This window comes from Seriola aureovittata, chromosome 19, assembly GCF_021018895.1.
Source record: "Seriola aureovittata isolate HTS-2021-v1 ecotype China chromosome 19, ASM2101889v1, whole genome shotgun sequence".
Lineage (NCBI taxonomy): Eukaryota > Metazoa > Chordata > Actinopteri > Carangiformes > Carangidae > Seriola > Seriola aureovittata.
Genome location: NC_079382.1, coordinates 23,378,790 through 23,397,500, shown reverse-complemented (window position 1 = coordinate 23,397,500; position 18,711 = coordinate 23,378,790). Strand labels below are relative to the sequence as shown.

At 45.7% G+C, this 18,711-nt stretch overlaps 1 protein-coding gene and 1 non-coding gene across 2 annotated transcripts in view; one reads left to right on the top strand and one right to left on the bottom strand.

The window, feature by feature from the left end:
- The window catches only part of vash2 (vasohibin 2), a 22,594-nt gene extending 3,919 nt beyond the window's left edge, over positions 1-18,675 (bottom strand). The window contains exons 1-8 of the mRNA XM_056363492.1: positions 17,921-18,675; positions 16,216-16,661; positions 8,605-8,693; positions 8,271-8,327; positions 7,383-7,457; positions 3,717-3,954; positions 3,473-3,616; positions 56-174 (exon numbers count right to left, since the gene is read on the bottom strand). Coding sequence (XP_056219467.1) covers positions 56-174; positions 3,473-3,616; positions 3,717-3,954; positions 7,383-7,457; positions 8,271-8,327; positions 8,605-8,693; positions 16,216-16,536 — 1,043 coding nt within the window. The 5' untranslated portion in view covers positions 16,537-16,661; positions 17,921-18,675. The remainder of the gene's footprint in view (positions 1-55; positions 175-3,472; positions 3,617-3,716; positions 3,955-7,382; positions 7,458-8,270; positions 8,328-8,604; positions 8,694-16,215; positions 16,662-17,920) is intronic.
- trnat-ugu (transfer RNA threonine (anticodon UGU)) lies at positions 6,027-6,099 on the top strand. Its single transcript has one exon. It is a non-coding gene; the product is annotated as a tRNA-Thr (tRNA).
- Positions 18,676-18,711: the final 36 nt, after the last annotated feature.

The following is an 18,711-nucleotide window of genomic DNA, read 5'->3' as shown; positions in this document are numbered from 1 at the left end:
CACACACACACACACACACACACACAGTCCTGAGGCAGCAGTGGAAAACACTTACGATTTGTCTCTGCGGTGTGTGATGCGTCGTTGGGGACTGCTCTGACGTCGCCGCGGTGATAAGGATTTTCCCCGGCTCCGCTCTTTAATTGGTGACTGAGCGCTGGATGATTTCAGGATCTAACAATGAAATAAAGAGAGAATCGACATGAATCAGTGTTCAGGGAATGAAGCTTGACCTGCTCTGCAGCTGATCAGTCCTCAGGAGCCCACTGATCAATACCTCTGACCAATCAGCAGACAGGACAAGTCAGAGAGCAGCTGAAGAAGAACATCTATGTCTATACTTTTTTCAGAGAGTTGGTGGAGAACCAATCAGAGCTGAGAGCGAATGCTGGACACTCCTCGTGGTCGTATCCCTCCGCCGCTCAGACTAGTTCCAGGTCACATCGCTGTTTATCCAGAGTCAGAGACAATATGAACCATTTGTGTGAAATTTTGTCATAATTGCTGTGTGACCTTTGACCTTTGAGCACCAACATCTAATGAGTTCATCCTTGAGTCCTGGTGAATGTTTGAGCCTGAAGAAGTTCCCTCAAGGTGTTACAGAGATATCGTGACCTCCGGCTCGGGAGGACTCAAGGATGAGCCGATTATATATTGGTGGTCAAAGGTCAAAGGTTAAAGGTCAGTGTGACCTCAAGACTTCTCACAACATTTCACACACACGGTTCATATTTTCTCTGACTCTGGATAAACAGGATGTAACCCGGAACTAGTGTGAGTGGCGGAGGGATACGACCACGAGGAGGAGGTTCTAGTTTTTTTAGTATCGTTTAGCTCTTGTCACCACGCCGCTGAGAGAAAATAGCTCCCAGCTGTGATGCAGCCCTCATTAATGTCAGAACATCCACCATGTGAGAGACAAACTGAAGTCGGCCATGTTTGACCTTCAGTATAAAACCTGATGACCATGTAAGACTCACACGTCAGTGTCTGAGCGGAGAAGATGAATGTTCATGTGAAAACTACTGTTCACATCTGTCGGTGACGTCGTCAGTAAACGTGGTGGAGACGGTTTTTACAGAACCCGTGCTGCGTCTCTATTTACACCCTGAGTCGCTTTGCAGACGAGCCACTGTTCAGCTGCAGGGCAGAGAGCAACCACGGTGAATGGAGCTGTCTGTGTGTGTGTGTGTGTGTTGTGTGTGTGTGTGTGTGTGTGTGTGTGTATGTGTGTGTATAAAGCTATCATTAAGAAGTCAGTGGGAGGAGAGAGCTGCAGGATGAACATGGAAGGCAAGTTTTCCTGGACAAAGCAAAAGCCAGGAAGTGACTGATGTTTCCCAGCTGGTCACGTTCGTCATGTGGTTCTGAAAGATATGTGGGTCAGTGTGTGTTTGTGTGTGTGTGTGGTGTGTGTGTGTGTGTGTGTGTGTGTGTGTGTATTTCCAACCCCACTCGTCTCACAGCCTTTTTTAGTTCGATGCTTCAACTATGTTTTGAAACAGTGAAACCGTAGATGAGCGTCTCTTGATCTAGACGTCTTCACATTCCTCACATCTAAATTCTATACTTGTGAGGACCGTTCCTGACAAACTGCCACTCAACACAACCTCAGCATAAACCTAATTCTACCCTTCACCCTGAAAATAAGTCCTAACACACACACACACACACACACACACACACACACACACACACACACACACACACACACACACACTGAACTCTATAATAAATTCACATTCTCTGGAGGAGAGTAGAGATTATGACAAAGTCTCATAAACCACTGCACAGCTGAATACATACATGTACATGTACATGTGTGACAGCTGCAAACTCACTGACCTACATTTCCTGCTGACGTGCAATGCAGTCTATACACTGTACACACACACACACATACATACACACACACACACACACACACACACATACATACACACACACACACACACACACACACACACACACACACACACACATACACACACACTCCCTCCTTCCCCATCATGCCCTAAATAATTCCTGACAGTTCATATTCCATGTTCCTCGTGAGGGAAACCACATCACTCTCCGCTCACATGGAAACATGTAATAAAGGTGTTTCCTTTGTTGGTCCATGAGAGTTTCTGAGGAAAAACTTGGTTGAATAAATGAAACCAGCAGAAGTCTCTGTTTACTGTGTGTGTGTGTGTGTGTGTGTGTGTGTGTCTCATGTTTGGTCTCTGGTCCAGCTGTGAAACAACATGTCTGTCTTGTATCTTGGCAGATAAACGCTCCATCAGTCGACCCACTGTTTGGCTGCCCACCTGTCCCAGGATCTGTTTTTATAACCATCCTGGTTGATTTATATTGTGGTTTTGTTCCTGTGCTGGTGCCAGGTCTGTCCTCCTGCTGCAGGCTGCACTCTCACTCTCTGTCTTCACTGACTTCTTGTAGCTGTAACTGTACATGTTCATTTCTGATCCGCATCAATGATAATGACGGATATAATGTAGTTTTATACCGTTTACAGCAGAATTAGCAGCTTTCTTTAAACGAGGGTCAACCTGCTAAAGAGAGGAACAGTGAGCTGCTAGCCGCCGCGCGCTAACTGAAGCCGCTTCCACAGAGACAGACTCCGACTGTGTCTTGGATCTAACAAACAGTCAGACTGCAGACAGACTGAGTTCATCTGTTTAGTTCTTGACCATCTTAAACCGGACTGTGGTGCAATGAATCAATTCTTGTTGTTGGGTGCTACTGGTCAGGGCAGGTGTCATTGATTGTTACCATGGTAACATTGGTCTTAGGCCTGAGTTACCCTGGAGGTAAAGTGTCTTATGATTGTTCCCTTTTCTACTGCCGACAAAAGCCTGATGTCAGTTCGTCTTAGGCTGCGTCCACACCACCTCCTCTTGTGTTTCCTCCTCCGTCCACACGACTGAAAACTCAGGGGTTGTGTTTTATTCTGAAAACTCTGGGGTTGTGTTTTATTCTGAAAACTCAGGGGTTGTGTTTTATTCTGAAAACTCTGGGGTTGTGTTTTATTCTGAAAACTCAGGGGTTGTGTTTTATTCTGAAAACTCCTGGGTTGCGTTTTATTCTGAAAACTTTGGGGTTGCGTTTTATTCTGAAAACTCTGGGGTTGTGTTCTAGTCTGGACAGAAAGTGAGACCTTTGTAAACGATGAGGTCACAGCCACAGTCTCCTGATTGGCTGTCGTCAGCCTGGACTACCAGTGGTGAATACACCATGATGATGAATGACAGTGTTACTGACCTTGTTGTCTTTGCAGCAGCTGTTCATTTACATTCTCTGTTTTAATGCTACAGCTGCAGAGGAGACAATCTACTTCCTGTTTACAGCGGCTCGCACTTGCTCAGTGCAGGTGACTGGTCAGAGCCAAAACAATCGTCTGGACGGAGATCGTTTATGTTTGAAAACACAGTTTTAAAATGAACATGAACGTCTGTGTGTCTGCAGCTCGTACCTTCATCCTCATGTCACGACCGTGTTTCTCCAGCTCCTTCCTCATCTCCTGAGCTCCCAGTCTGGCAGCGTTCAGCACCAGATGCTTCCATTCGATTGGCTGGAAGACGTGAGGGTCGTGAGGCACGTACAGGCCGATCTTCACCTGGGAGAGAGAACAGAGGGTGTGTTTAAAAACCACCGCCCCTGCACCTCCACGGCCCATCTTCATCCTCATCCTCCTCTTCCTCCCTCCCCCCTCCTACCTTCTTCAGAGTGTGCTGGTATCTCTTGTAGGAGCTCTCGAACTCGGCCACCAGTTCTCCCAGTGTGCGGTGGGTCAGCGGTTTGTCCATCAGGTCCTGGCGGCGGCTCATGCCCAGCGATCCGTAGCGCCCGTTGCAGTAGACGCCCAGCACGACGTGATGGAAGCAGTGGCCCGAAAACTGAGTCTTAAAGCTGATGGGGAAACGCTCGAGAGACGTGAGGCCGTTGGTCAGGTAGCTGGGCGACAGCGAGGGGTTAAGGAAGGATCTGGAGCTTCTTCTTCTGCTGCTGACTCACATTGTCACATGTTTCACACTGACTGAGCTGCTCATTTCACTACACACCTGAAGAAACACACCTGAAGAAACACACCTGAAGAAACACACCTGACACGGAAAGTGGAAGTGACTTTGTTTGGAAATGTTGCAACACAGAAGCTTGAGATCAGATTCTGTCTGACTCTCAGACAAACAGTGTGTGTGTGTGTGTGTGTGTGTGTGTGTGTGTGCATGTGTGCGTGTGTGTGTGTGATAATAGCTCAGGTGATTAAAAAGTGGATCCAAACGATGACTGAACAAGGTTATATTTAGCCAGCTCACACACACTCACACACACACTCACACACACACACAGTTGTTCCTGACCGCTTCATTCAACAGATACACTTCCACGTGATGCCGCTAACAGTAAAGCTCTCTCTCTCTCAGCTGAGACGGTTGCCATAGAAACCACTACGCCTGTCATCAGTCGGCCTGTGAATAGCAGAGCACCTATCGCTCCCTCAGAGAAGTCGAGGCAACAGACAAACCTTTTATCTATGGATTTAATGCAGAGCTGATTCACTGACACTCCCCCACACCGCCGTCTGTCTCCCTCCCTCCCTCCTAAACTGTCTGTCTCCCTCCCTCCCTCCTAAACTGTCTGTCTCCCTCCCTCCCTCCTAAACTGTCTCTCTCTCTCCCTCCCTCCTAAACTGTCTCTCTCTCTCCCTCCCTCCTAAACCGTCTCTCTCTCTCCCTCCCTCCCTCATAAACTCTCTCTCTCTCCCTCCCTCCTTCTCTCCCTCCTAAACTGTCTCTCTCTCTCTCCGTCCTCACAGACGTGTTCTCGTGTCTGTGTTCAGGTCCGACTGAAGCACTCTGGGTTTCTGTCTGAGTTCCAGATGTTAATACTGATATTAACATACTGATAATTGATGACTTGATAAATGAACATATTGATCTGATCGGTTTCAGAGATCAGTTTGAGCGTTTTGACACAAGGAGCTCTCAGAGTGACGAAGGTTGGAGACCTCAGCTTTATATATTTTATTCTTTATATATTACCTACTTTATTTTGAAAAGTCTGGACTATGATTATTATTCAACTTGAGGCTGCTGCGTACTCCAGCCTCCACACACACACACACACACACACACACACACACACACACACACACACACACACACACACACACACACACACACACACACACACACACACACACACACACACACACACACACAGCTGTTGGTGTGACCCAAGATAAACCCTGAACATCCTGGGGAGAATTCAGATCTGTGTTGACGGGGAGGACAGGAACCAGAGGACAGACAGACAGACAGACAGGCAGACAGACAGACAGACAGGCAGGCAGACAGACAGACAGGCAGGCAGACAGACAGGCAGGCAGACAGACAGGCAGGCAGACAGACAGGCAGATAGACAGGCAGGCAGGCAGGCAGGCAGGCAGGCAGACAGACAGGCAGATAGACAGGCAGGCAGGCAGGCAGGCAGACAGACAGGCAGACAGACAGGCAGACAGACAGGCAGATAGACAGGCAGGCAGACAGACAGGCAGGCAGACAGACAGACAGGCAGATAGACAGGCAGGCAGGCAGGCAGGCAGGCAGACAGACAGGCAGACAGACAGACAGACAGGCAGGCAGACAGACAGCTCAAACTGCCACAAGCTACAACAGTTTTATCCATCCCTGTCTGTTCCTGTCCTCCCTCCATCTTACTCCCAGTAACAAACTGTCGGAGATGTTTCTGGTCGCAGCATCAGGTTTATTTCTGGTGCTGACAAGATTTAAAAACAACTTTTTTGTTGTATTGTGACTTGAAATCAGATTGATTTGATATGAAATGATTGAGTTTTAATAAATGGAGGTGTCTGGCCGTGGAGCAGGATGTGCAGACGTGACGTCAGAGATGACAGGTCCGGCTGGTATCACCTTATCTCAACAATAGCTGGTATGTGAGAAGGGTGTGTCCGCCGCCGCTGTCAACATTTGAAAGGTCAAAGATTCACCCGCATGAACAGGTGAGGCCTCATAGCTCAGTGGTTAGAGCACTGGTCTTGTAAACCAGGGGTCGCGAGTTCAATTCTCGCTGGGGCCTGGGTTCTTTTTATAGCGTGGACGACCTGGGGGGGGGTGAAAGGTGACACCGCACCAACACACACCGCCCCTCGCTGGCGTGACTGAGACAGAGTGAGGCTGACTGAAGGGCGGCAGACAACCAGCCTCTCTCTGTACGAGCTGCTGCCTCTCTCCTCCCTTCATCTGCAGCCGCTCTTCATTAAAGTCACTGTCAGCTGCCGCCCTCACGGCCTCTGGACGAACAACACCGACACCAGCACATGTGAAACTGGACCATCCAGCCACAGACACACAGAGAAAACTAACTCATCTGTTGATGTGAGAGATTCAGCACCAAACACCAGCTCACAAGCAGCTCCTGTCTGAGCAGGTAACTGCAGGTCACAGGTCACTTTAACCTCAGCTGTTCCTCTTGTTCCACTCAGAAATCTGGTTTCAGACATTGAGCTTCTCTCTCTTATTTCACTGGAACATTTTAAAAGACACTTGCTTTTTCTTTTTGAGTGAAAGTGTAAAATGTCTGTCTGTGAATGATCAGTGTCTGTCTCTGTATAAACTGTGTATGTTTATTGTACAGCTCTTCTTCTGCTTGGAATCGGCCCCATCTACACCTTTACTTCTTTTTGTTAATGTGCATTTGTGACAATCCTGATTCAGTTTTCATTGTTCATATTGTTTATGGTTTTACATGTAGAGTCATTTTAATCCTCGTTTGTTTTCTTTCTGTTTTATAGATACAGTGTGATTTTAATGAGTGTTAGTTACCAGGTTGTGGCGTCTCTCAGCATTTTTAATGATCTTAATTATGGCTCCAGAAATTCACTGAAACATGTACGTCATCCCCACAGCTGTTATCAGTCCACACTGTGGCTTCACAAACACTGACTGTTGAATCAATGTTCAACTTCTGGTGAATAATCTGATCAGTTTCTGATATCAAACTGAAGCTGATCAATTCTGTTGAAGATTCTCTCTAAATGAAACGTTAGAAACGGCTGCTTTAAAAGCTCAGCTCCGCCGGATCATACTGAGCCGTGTGTGTGTGTGTGTGTGTGTGTGTGTGTGTGTGTGTGTGTGTGTGTGGTGTGTGTGTGTGTGTGTGTGTGTGTGGTGGGGGGTTAAACTTTGAAGTGGGCTTGTTGCCAAGCAACACGGTTTGGTAAGAGCTGGAAAGGGTGGCAGCGGTGGGTGGGGGGGCATTAGGACATAAGAGCAACATGTCTTATTGATTTCACCCACAGATAACAAAATAACCTTTTGGTCCAGAGTGTGTGTGTGTGTGTGTGTGTGTGTGAAGGATACATTCCCAGGATGACGGCTTCCAGGCATTTGATTGGCAGAGACTCCCTGATCATCTCTCTCGCTGTCTCCATTAACCTGGAGGAGGAGGGAGGAAGATGAGGAGGAGATGAAGAAGAGAGAAAAAGGGGAAGGGTGGGTGAGAGCGGGGGGGGGCAGGGGTGAGGAAGAGGAGGTGAAGAAGAAGCAGGAAGAGATGTGGAGATAAAGTCGTTATTTTGGAATTCATGGAAAAACCGCAGCTACATGAGGATTTAAACGGGTCACATGACCTTCAAACACAAGGTCAGACTTCCCTCAGTGCCGATCAGTGCAGAGTCATTTGACCCGGGAGTGATTGCTGGTTGTTTCCGTTCGTGTGTGCGTGTGTGTGTTCATCCCGAGTAAAGGGGGCTTCTGAAAAGACCCGTGATTGGCCGAGTCCTGCCGCCACGTACTAGATTTTTAAAGTCTGAAAACGTCCAGTTTTCTCTCAGACCGGTTGAAACACAATCTGCTGAACGGAGATGATGGAATGACGACAAAAGCCCGCTGCCTGCTCAGCTTCAGGATGTTACCTGTCTGTCACCTGTGGGTGTGACGGCTCGTCAGGTGTTGTGGGAAGTCGATCTCCCCCGTGTGTGAGCTGCTGTGTAAAGTCCATGTCGTGGCAGAACATGACACCGTTCACGGTCCGTCACTACTGCAGGCTGTGAACTCACGTATCTACAGCCTCTGAACACACCACAGCTCAGCTGCAGCAGTTTCAATAATACAAATCATAATAAAAGAATAAATAAAACTTAGACAGGATGTCAGAGTGTGTGAGACAGTGTGAACACCTGGGAAGAATCTGATGGTGTTAATCTGATTATAACATATAATCACACGTCATTCCTGCAGCGCACTCACCCACACAGAGGACGGCTCTTCTTGATTTCAAAGAACTGTGTTCCTGTGTGGTTGTATCTGATAGACACGTTAGGGACAACAGAACATGTGGAGTCATCGTTGTTGTTTATCTGTTTGTTTATTTATTTATTGACTCACATATTTATATTTACATTTATTTATTTATTTCATATTGATAAAAATGGCGTTCCATAAGTGTCATGTTGGTGTCAGTAATTATATTAAGGTCTATAGAAACGTCACAAACAGAACTAACGTCACCTGACAGGCGGAGCTCTCACCGTGACACACGTTGTCATGGCAACATGTCGTCACGCGTGGCGTTAAAGGATACTGCAGGGCCTTCATGTAGTTCTGGATGGCCACCAGCCAGTCTGGGACGGACATGGACGGTTTGAAGGTGGGGACGGAGGGGACGGGATGCTGCGGGAACAGAGACAGACAGACAGGTGTGTCACATGGTTTCCTGTAGATCAACGTGTGGCGACGTTCAGAGCTGCAGATCTCTGTCCTCAGTGACTCGTAGAGATAAAAGTAATAGAATAATAAAACGAGAGAGTAAAATCAGAAATAAAAGGAGAAATTAAAAGGAAAACAGTCCATAAAATAATCAGAAAATAAAAGGACATACCAGTAAAACAGCTTGAAATATATAAATCAATAGAAAGATGAATCAATAAAATTCAATTAAAAGACAGAATAAAAAGGTCGGTCTGTTTGCTTTTAAAAGCATCAACACTTGCTGCTGCTCTCAGATCGTCAGGGAGACGTGGACCACAGTAATAAAGGAAATATGGACTGGAGATCCAAAGATTTCTTCATGAAATATTTAGTTCATCTTTAAATTTGTCAAGACCACTAAAACTGTCCATGTGTAAAAAGTTATTGTTGTCAGGATCAAAAGCTCTAACCTCAGCTACAGCTGCAGTCGATCAGTGTATTTACGTGTATCACACAGCTGACAGCAACCACAGGAAATAACAGTCACGAACCCCGAGTGCTGTTCTGTGGCGAGCCTGAGACCAGACCAGAAACGCTCCGGAGAGGAAACTGGCCTCAGAGTCGAGGCTTCCCGAGGACGTGACCGCAGCAGCAGAGTGAGTCACACCCCAACACGAACCAACGCTTCCTCTGACACCCTGTGTTTCTCAGCATGTGGTCACGCAGGAAGGGTGAACCATAGCAGCGGCGGCCCATCACTTCCTGTGGGTTTTTACTTGTTTATTTACAACATAAAAGGAGGAAGTCAACAGGACGACATGGAGGGAAGCTCCTGATGCAGGTTTTGTTGTTTATGATATAATCTATACGATCTACAAAGATTATTTAAATAAGACATTTATAAACTGTGGTAGAGTCTCTACATGTGTCGTCTTCCATGAATAAGAGTGAGGTTGTAGAAGAAGACAAACACTATGGGACTCTTCACACACACTCGTAGCCACCTGCAGCAGGTGTGTTGGTTTGTGTCTGCGCTTGTTTTCTTTTTTAAGTTGTTTGTGATGTGTTTTAGTGTCTGATGTTTCTTCTGTGTTTTATTGTTTCGTGGCACTTGTGTTGTTGTTTAATCTCCCCTGACCGCAGGTCAAGTTTCTCACTTGGTAAAATATCAAATGAATGTGAATCTGGCTGCAAACGATCCTCAAATCATCAATCACTCCTTCAACGCAAACAGCAGGTCAGACAACAGACAACCAGTCGGCCTGTCAGTCGTCACCGAGCAGCTGAAATCAGTCACCTGATCGCCCTCTACTTATCCAGCCTGTCCACAGTCCACAAACCAATCTGCCAGCCAACACCAGTAAATAGCAGATTTTACTGCCATATAATCTCTCTCACACACACGTACGCGCACACACACACACACACACACACACACACACACACATACACACACACACACACACACACACACAGTAAAGCAGCTTTCTGCTGGGTCAGGGAGTGAGACGAGTGGTGATCCCTCACTTTCATCATCCTCAGCTGCAGAGGAACGTCGGTGAGAGCTGCCATCTTTCTGCTGCTGTGATCACATTCATGAAAGTCAGCACATGTCAGTCAATGATAATAACAATCTTTATTTACAGAGCACTTTTCAAAAGCTATGTTACAAGGTGCTTGACGAAGGAAGCAAGAAATAAAATCAATGAAATCAACAGCAGATAACAGATAAAACAGGTCTTTAAAAACCAGAGACATAAAACAACTCAAGGGAAAGTGAAACCAGGGAAGTTTCTCTGATAAAAGTGAGTTTTAAGGAGAGTCTTAAAAGAGGTTACGGACTCAGCAGACCTGATTTCCTCGAGGCCCTGACTGCAAACACTCTGTCCACTTTAGTCTTTAGATTTCATGTCCAGGGAGCAGCGTGAACTCTGGGAAACTCGGGCAGCTAAACGGCTAAAACAGGAACATGTAAACCAGCAGCTGACAGAACATTGTACTGCAAACTCAAACGCAACACAAGACATTCAGAGTTCAACTGGGAGAGCATCTCTCCATCGTCCCAGTTTAGACTGGTAATTAATCCGTCTCTACCTCCCTTCCTGTTTTCACCCGCTCCTCCTCCTGTTATCGTCTCCTCCCTGTTCTCTTCATCCTTTCCCTTCAGTTATCGCAAACCTTCCTTTTTGTTTTTTCCTTCCCGTTCCCTTGTTCCCCTCCATTATGCTTCCCTCTTTTTTTTACACAGCTCTATCTCGTTTTTCTCCCACCAGCGCTCCACTCCAGAACCAGGGGGCAGGCTGGCCTCAGTTGCCCAGCTTCAGCCCCTCCCGCTGGGTCTAAGAGTCCTCTGACTGCCTCCTTTCTGCTGGAGCTCTACAACTAACCTGAGGACAGATCTGATCTGCAGCAGACAGAAAAAACATGGAGGGGCTGAAACCAGAGAACCAGAGACAGGGAGGCAAAGATAAAGCAGAGAGAGGGAGAGAAGAAGGAGCTCTGTCCGTTATGACCTTCCTGGCTTTGAATTCTGAATTGTTCTGAAGGGAAATGGGGGGATGGGGAGGAGAAGGTGGTTTCAAACCAAGTAAGAAAGAGCACGACAAGATCAATATGAAGCAGGAGAGCAAAAGTAAAAGAAGTTCATTTTAACTGTTTAATTGCTTTAATTGTTAAGTTAAAGAGGTGCAGCTCAATACTGATGAAAGGACAGAGAGAACTCAGGTCTCTTTACTCATTTGAGCAGCCAAAACAAAACTCATGTAGTTCTCCAGGCTGCCTGTTAGAGACACATTATAGAACATATGAAGAAGTAAAACAGAGGATTTATGTCACACAGTCAGTAACTCCTGTCAGCAGAAGTCTCTCAATCAAAACAAGAACAAAAGACGGTGGTGGGTGACGTCATGAAGCAGCGTGGGATCATGGGATTTGTTGTTGTGATGCCTTCAGGGGTTCAGGTGATTCTAACTGTTAAAAGCACTGAGATACAGAACAGAGGTCGAGTTGTGTTTAGACGTTTTCATGTGGAGAAGTTCCAGAGTAGAACTTCAACTCGCTCACCTTCTACATGAACGCTTATTTCCCCACAGCGCCGCAGCTTTGTGTCTCCGTATCATTACAGCATCGACACATGACCGAAGCACCGGGTGAGTTACACCGAGGTGAAGACGTGTCACAGAGAGCGGAGACCTCCGTTACCTTTAAAGCACTTCTGCATTAAAAATGGAAACGACCAGACGAGATGGAGAGAGAGGAGGATTGTATTTCCTGCTGTCACCATATCTCCAGAGCGGGACATCCCCAGGAACGCCTGCCTCTCTCTTTGCGTGCATGCATGCGTGTGTGTGTGTACATGCGTGTGTGTCTGTGTGTGTGCGTGTGTGTGTGCATTGCAATCATCCTTTCACACTAAAGGACACCTCCTTGAAGATCATGGCTGCAGACTGTAGTTCTTTGCCTCAGAGCACATCTGTCTAAACTAATCCGTGTCGGCAGGCGTCCATAAGTATCAGCGTCCAGTCCAAAACAAGCCGTTTGTCCTGAATTATCCAACATGACGTGAACTTCTGCAGACAAACAGTCCTGGTTTAATCCGGACCGTGGCATAGGTAACGCTCGGTCACACACACAGAGAAACCTGTAAAATACCAGGTTGTCTCGTCACACCTGTCGTGCAGCTGTGACACTTCATCTCGCTGCTTTCTCGTTACTGTACGTCGTTGACAGACGATGTAATCTGTTCCTCACAATACTTTCAATCATCTTTATTTCAGAGATACTGAATCTGGATCTTGAACTCTTTTCCTCAGAGCTGTGACGGAGATGTTTGATCAGACAAGCTGTGGCCAGTTCTGTTTCCCATGAAAAGTCCTTTAGGTATTCCAGTTGGCATCCAGAGATTATCCACTACCCTGATTGTATTAGAGGGATTATTTGCTGCCTGTGGCCAGATTTCTATTCTGTTAATGAGGGCACAGAGAGTGGCAGCATGTGCTGTGGTCACTGACAACAACACAGGCTCGTCCACATGTGACCTCGAGTCCTCGCTGACTTGTATCCTGCAGTAGTCCATCAAAACTGACTTTACCCTTCTCACCACCAGTCTCATTTATTACTTATTATTGATTATTGCCAAGTGTTATAAGTTTGCAGTCACAACAACACTCCACCAGCCGGGCTGATTCTGACATTTGACTTATAGCCACTAACAAAGTTACTCCTCCTCCTCCCTCTCTAAAGGCTCAGCAACTGTAACTGTGGTAACCACCTGTTTATACACGCACGCACGCACGCACACACACACACACACACACACACACACACACTAGAATCAGGTTGCATATCAACAATACAACAATACTGCAAGGTAAACAAACAGACACCTTATGAACATGTATTCATCTCCTGTCCTGCAGACAGCAGGGTAGAACCTGACGAGCTCTGTCCACTGAACACTTACTGTACGGTCCGTTTAACAATGTGTTTCACAGTGAAACGTAGCGTCGCTGTGTTTATTAAAATGAAAATATTATTACATATTGTTCTCATTAGTTGCTGTTGAACTCCTCCAGGTGGAGGCTGGAAGTTTTCTTTTATTCAAACAGACTGTCCTACAGCACTCGCCTGGTTTCACACTCCTACAGTGACGGCAGACGCTGCCGACATGATGCTCACAAGCTACGAAATCCTACATTAGAAAACATGCTGTCCTTCTGCAAACACAACAGACAGAGGGCTCACACGTGCACACTCTGAATCTGAGTGTGCACGTCCTCCCGGCGTCCTTCTGCCCAGGACTACACCACGGGACCTTGGCACTGCCAGCCAACCGGGTCACTAATGACCACATGGCCAATTAGCAGAGCTAAAGGAGAACCATATTCCCTCCCCCCCCCGCCCGAAACACAACAAGCATTCACCCAAAATCACTGAGAAGAAAACTGAGGAGGATCTGGACTGAGGGGCCGAAGAGCAGCAGACAAAGATGTGAATCGTGTGTGTGGAGTTGCTTCTGTCTTAGTTCAGTCAGTTACAGAATCAGTCAAACAGTATAATACATAACAATATAATAATAATATATCATAAGCTCGGGGTACCACCCAAACCCACTGAGGATGTCTGCTGGGGGAACGTTAACGAGCCACTTCTGTTTGTTGGAAGCTGCATGTTGATGTCTTTTAGCCTGTGTTGTGTGAAGCTAACGTCACTGTGAATCACATACAGAACATTCTGTGTTGAATGAACTGAATTGAACGCTAACACTGTCATGTGATATGAACTCACTCATGTTTGTTTGTGTTGTTTCGGCTCCTGATTGGTTCAGATCGTCTCTTGCTCTAACCTCCAGCCAGGTGGCCATGACACATCCAAGAAGCAGAGTTAACACCATTTGACGATTTGATGATCCAATTTAGCAGACTCGTTGTCATGGTAACGTGAAAAATGTGTGTTAGTGTACACCTGTGACTGTGTGCAGATGTGGAGGACAGGAACATTATATACACACACACACCACACACACACACACACACACACACACACACACACACACACATAACTCCACAGTGATTAAACGCCTCACACTGAGACGCATCATCTGACGCCATGGCTCATATCACACTCGCACTTTGCTCCTCGGTGTCAGGACAGCGTGAAAAACCAGGAGCAAACATCTGGACGTCGTAATATTGTCATCAAGTACAAGTTAAAACAACCATTATTTTATTACTAATATTGTGTGGGGTAGATTAATTGATAAGTCTATGGCTGCACTGATTAGCTGAATGACAAATAATCAATTAGTAACAATTTTGATGTTCTAATAATTTTGTTTTAGTCTTTTTTTTTCTGCAAAAATGCCAAAGATCTGTTTGTTACATGGACTCAATGTGAGGATGTGAAGATTTCCTTTGTCGTTCATGATGGTAATTTGAATATCTTTGTTTTGTACTGTTGATCAGACAAAAACAAAGATCTGTGAGGACGTCACCTCAGGTGTTTTTCACTGTTCTGACTTTTTATAAGAAAAACCATTAATTGGAAATAAAAATGATTTAGTTAATAATTAGATTACAGCAGATTTGATGATCAATTAATCGTCTGACTGTAATTAAAAACGATGCCAAGCATCTGTTCTCTTTATGAACTGAATGTCTTGGGATCTTTGGTATTAGAGCTGCACAACTAATCAAAATATAAACTGAATCATATTATGGCCAAGAGCAATATCAAAATCGCAGAAGCTGCAATTCTTTTTTTATAAAGGTAAAACGAGCGACGCCCCGACCTACAGACGTAAAGGAAACATGTTTGTTTGGTACAAGACCAACAAAAACAACCATTTCAACTGAAATCACAATATCTGCCAAATAATCACAACATGTTTTTGTGTATTGTGCAATTTGAAGATGTTACCCCGGCAGCAATGATTCACTATTATCTGCCATTTTACAGACTAAAAATAATCCACAGACTAAATGTTGGTGAAAATAATCACGTGTTTCTGCAGATAAACTCTGTGCTGCAAATATCAGAGCGACATCATCCTCTTCACAGCAGGGCAGCACCGAGCCCTGACGACATTTGTGTTGTAAACACATAAACCTCAAACACAATGGAAACCAGTCCCATCGTACGGTGAGCGCCGACTCTTCAGGCAGGAGGAAACCTGAGCTCTCACACCCATGAATCTTATCTGGTCCCTGCAGCAGTAGCTCCACTGCTCTATAAATGTGGACAGCTCTGGATTCCTCCATAACACAGCAGCCACAGGGAACCCCGGAGGAAAGCCTCCATAAAAGAGCCCATTGACACCGACTGCCCTTCCACGAACCTCTAACGTATTGCTGCCGTCATGTGATCGAACGACTGTGTTGATTTCTCTTGTTTTGAACCAAATGATTTCATGCTCCTAAAATGGAGGTTAATCATTTAACACTGGTTAAGACTAAATACAAAATCACATCAGACACATATTACCACCTGCCTCTTTATATGTTTTTTTTACTGTGTGTTGAGTGTGAAGTCACTCACTCACTCACTCACTCACTCACTCACTCACTCACTCACCATGCGATGCTTTTCAGAAACAGGCTAACAGGATTTCAGCTATCTGTTGCTATGAATGCTACTAATTCCTGTTGCATTTCTCAGCTATAAAACGGGTCAACAGGTCTGACAAAGCAGCAATGAGACAACAAACAGATCTCCACAGTGCTGATGCTACGGTCAACAACACAAGACAAGAGCAAGTGTTTGGAAATCATGACAACATATGTTAAACACAGGCAAACTTCATTAACAGAAGTAAACAACAAACTGAAACAAGCCAAAGGTGAGAAAATATAAATATTCAATATGTTATGAGTGGTCAACAAATCCAGCTTCCGTTCGATCAGCACTAACCTTTGGAACAATATCTTCTCATGTCGTCTTGTTTGTCTGCAGCTTTAAACTCTTGTTAAAGGACCACTGAATGACAGATCGCTAACAGCTAGCTTACCTTGGGAAGGTATGCGGCGTTTTGTATCCTGTCCACCATCTCCTGGCCCTCAGGGTGCACGGCAGCCACATGGGACCACATCCTCTCCCAGGTGACGCTCTCAATGGGAAAGCCGGTCCGGTTAACGTAGAAGAGGACTCCTCCATCCTTCTCCTCTTCCTCCCCGGGAGACCGGGAGCTGTTATTAGGCGGAGAGGCGGAGGAATCCTCCTGGGTGCTGCAGCGGAGGAGGCAGTGTGAGCTGGTGCTCTTTGACCGGCCGTGCCTGCTCAGCTTGGCCGGGGAGGTGCCGGTCCGGCTTGGGGAGTTCGGTCCAGTCATTGGTCCCAGGAGGGCCAAGAGGAAGAGGAGGAGGGAAAGTCAGAGCAGGGGATCTTCCTCCAGCTACGAGAGATCCTCTTCGTTTCTCAGTGTGGGACAGTACATTTTGATCTTCAGAGGGAAACCTGGCATGGAAAGTAAAACCAAAACCTTCAAACCAGAACACATTCTGCATCCTCAAATCAGATGTCTACGGTACAGGTAAATATTTGCAGTGCAAGGATCACTTCTACACAATGTTTCGATAAAGGTACACTTGTGCTTTCATATGATAATTTCAGTGTAGTTGGTAGAGCTGGGCGATTATTCTAATTTTATTTTCTATTACGGTTTTGTCTTTCAACGATTATGAAAACAGGAGATAATCGAGATAAAATGATTATTGTGCCGCATTCTGTTTCACAACAAATTTCACCCCCCCATCTACTTTCAACAACAAGACTTGTGGAGAGACCATGCCCTGTTTGGCTGCTAGCCAGCACTCAGATAGCTTTAACTTATATCTTTATAACGCTTTTTGTTTTGAAATCTGTTTTTTTTATCTTAGATTTTTTCTTTTCTGGTAGTGCTTGGTATTAGCTTTACTATCAACAAGCTGCGACCAGGGTTGATGTGTTGTATTGCACACTAGGCTTTCTAAACTGTTAAATAAAAAAATCTTTGTCAATCAATTAAAATATTGACTTGAGTATCTATTTATCCATCTAGTTAGCTAACTAGCTAACTTTTTCAAAGTTCAATAAATGTGTGGTGTTTCCAAAGTCAATGAGTAATGTTAAATAATTGTGATCTCAATATTGATCAAAACAATCATAATCATGTCATAATCATGCAGTTCTAGTTGGTACAAAGCTGATTTATCAGTAGAGTATGAAACCTTGACTACATGACTACAAATCCCTATAGGGAGGCAAAACCTTCTCCAATGAAGCAACGGTCGACCAGGACCGATTTCTTTCACATAAATCCTGCAAGAAATTTAAGTAAAACGGATAAACATAACAACTATGGAGAAATCATGGGTCCAAAGTGAGTAACAGAACATCCTACATTTAGCACATTGTGGTTCAAGCTAAAATCATTTACACAAGATCCAAGAATCACACAAGTGGTCTAGAGACTAACGGTGTAAAATGTGTGATATAGTTCAAAGAGGTTCATATAAAAATGATGATATCAACCGAAAAGGTCCCTGTAAACTTATTCATCACTGTGAATGTCTATTTCAAACCGCATCACAGTGAAATTAAAGACATATTACAGAACAAAACCGTCTTTCAAACTCACAGACGAGGAAGTTGCCATAGGAACAATCATCATATCGATATGTGATTTTTCGTCCGAGTGCATTGGCTGAAATATGCCTGCCGTTATTAAAACTAACCGTGCCGTGTTTTCCACCGGGGCTCCGGTTCCGAGGAGACGACGGACCCTCCGGTTTTAAAAGGCGTTTGAGTCGAAAAGCACAAAGTGAGACGAGGTAGGTCCCATTCATAACAAGGCGTCGTTGTCCAGCCCGGGCTGTAAAGTCTTGTTTTGGTCGGAGGCTGTGTAACTTCACCCCTTTCTTGTACGTGTCAAGCCACCGGCAGCTAACGGCCGTTGGGCGGGAAGTAGAGAAGGCTCCCCTTCAAAGTAAAAGCAGTACGTTGTGAGGATCTTGCGTATATTACGACTACGTACTACGCAATCATTGCGGTACACTCGTGAGACCATCACTTCTTCGTCTGTAACGGTTTTAAAAGCTCTAACTCGGAAACTTTAACCGAACGAATCCAGTTCTCGTGAGGGGGGGGGAGCCTTTTTTTATTTTGAAAATCCCACCCGGAAGCTATGCCGTTTTAGCTAGCTAGCTGACACAGCTCTTCTATCCTCGGTCTCACAACACTGCGGGGGCCGTTGCCTCCCACCTCCCCAGTCCGGGAAAATGACCTCCTCGGTGCATTCCCCCCCGGCAGCAGCCTGCACGGCGCCTCGGTATCAACTACCTCTTCAGAAAATCCGCCTTCATTTTGATTAAAAACGGCTTCTTCGGCGCCTCACATGATTCAATCATTAGGGATAAAGCGGTCCTACTAGCTGCCGACCGTCCTCCTGTTTCCCTCCGTTAGCCCGCATCCCCGCCACCCACCAACGTTCGACCGCTTCCCATTGGCCCAGCCAACAAAGAGGGGC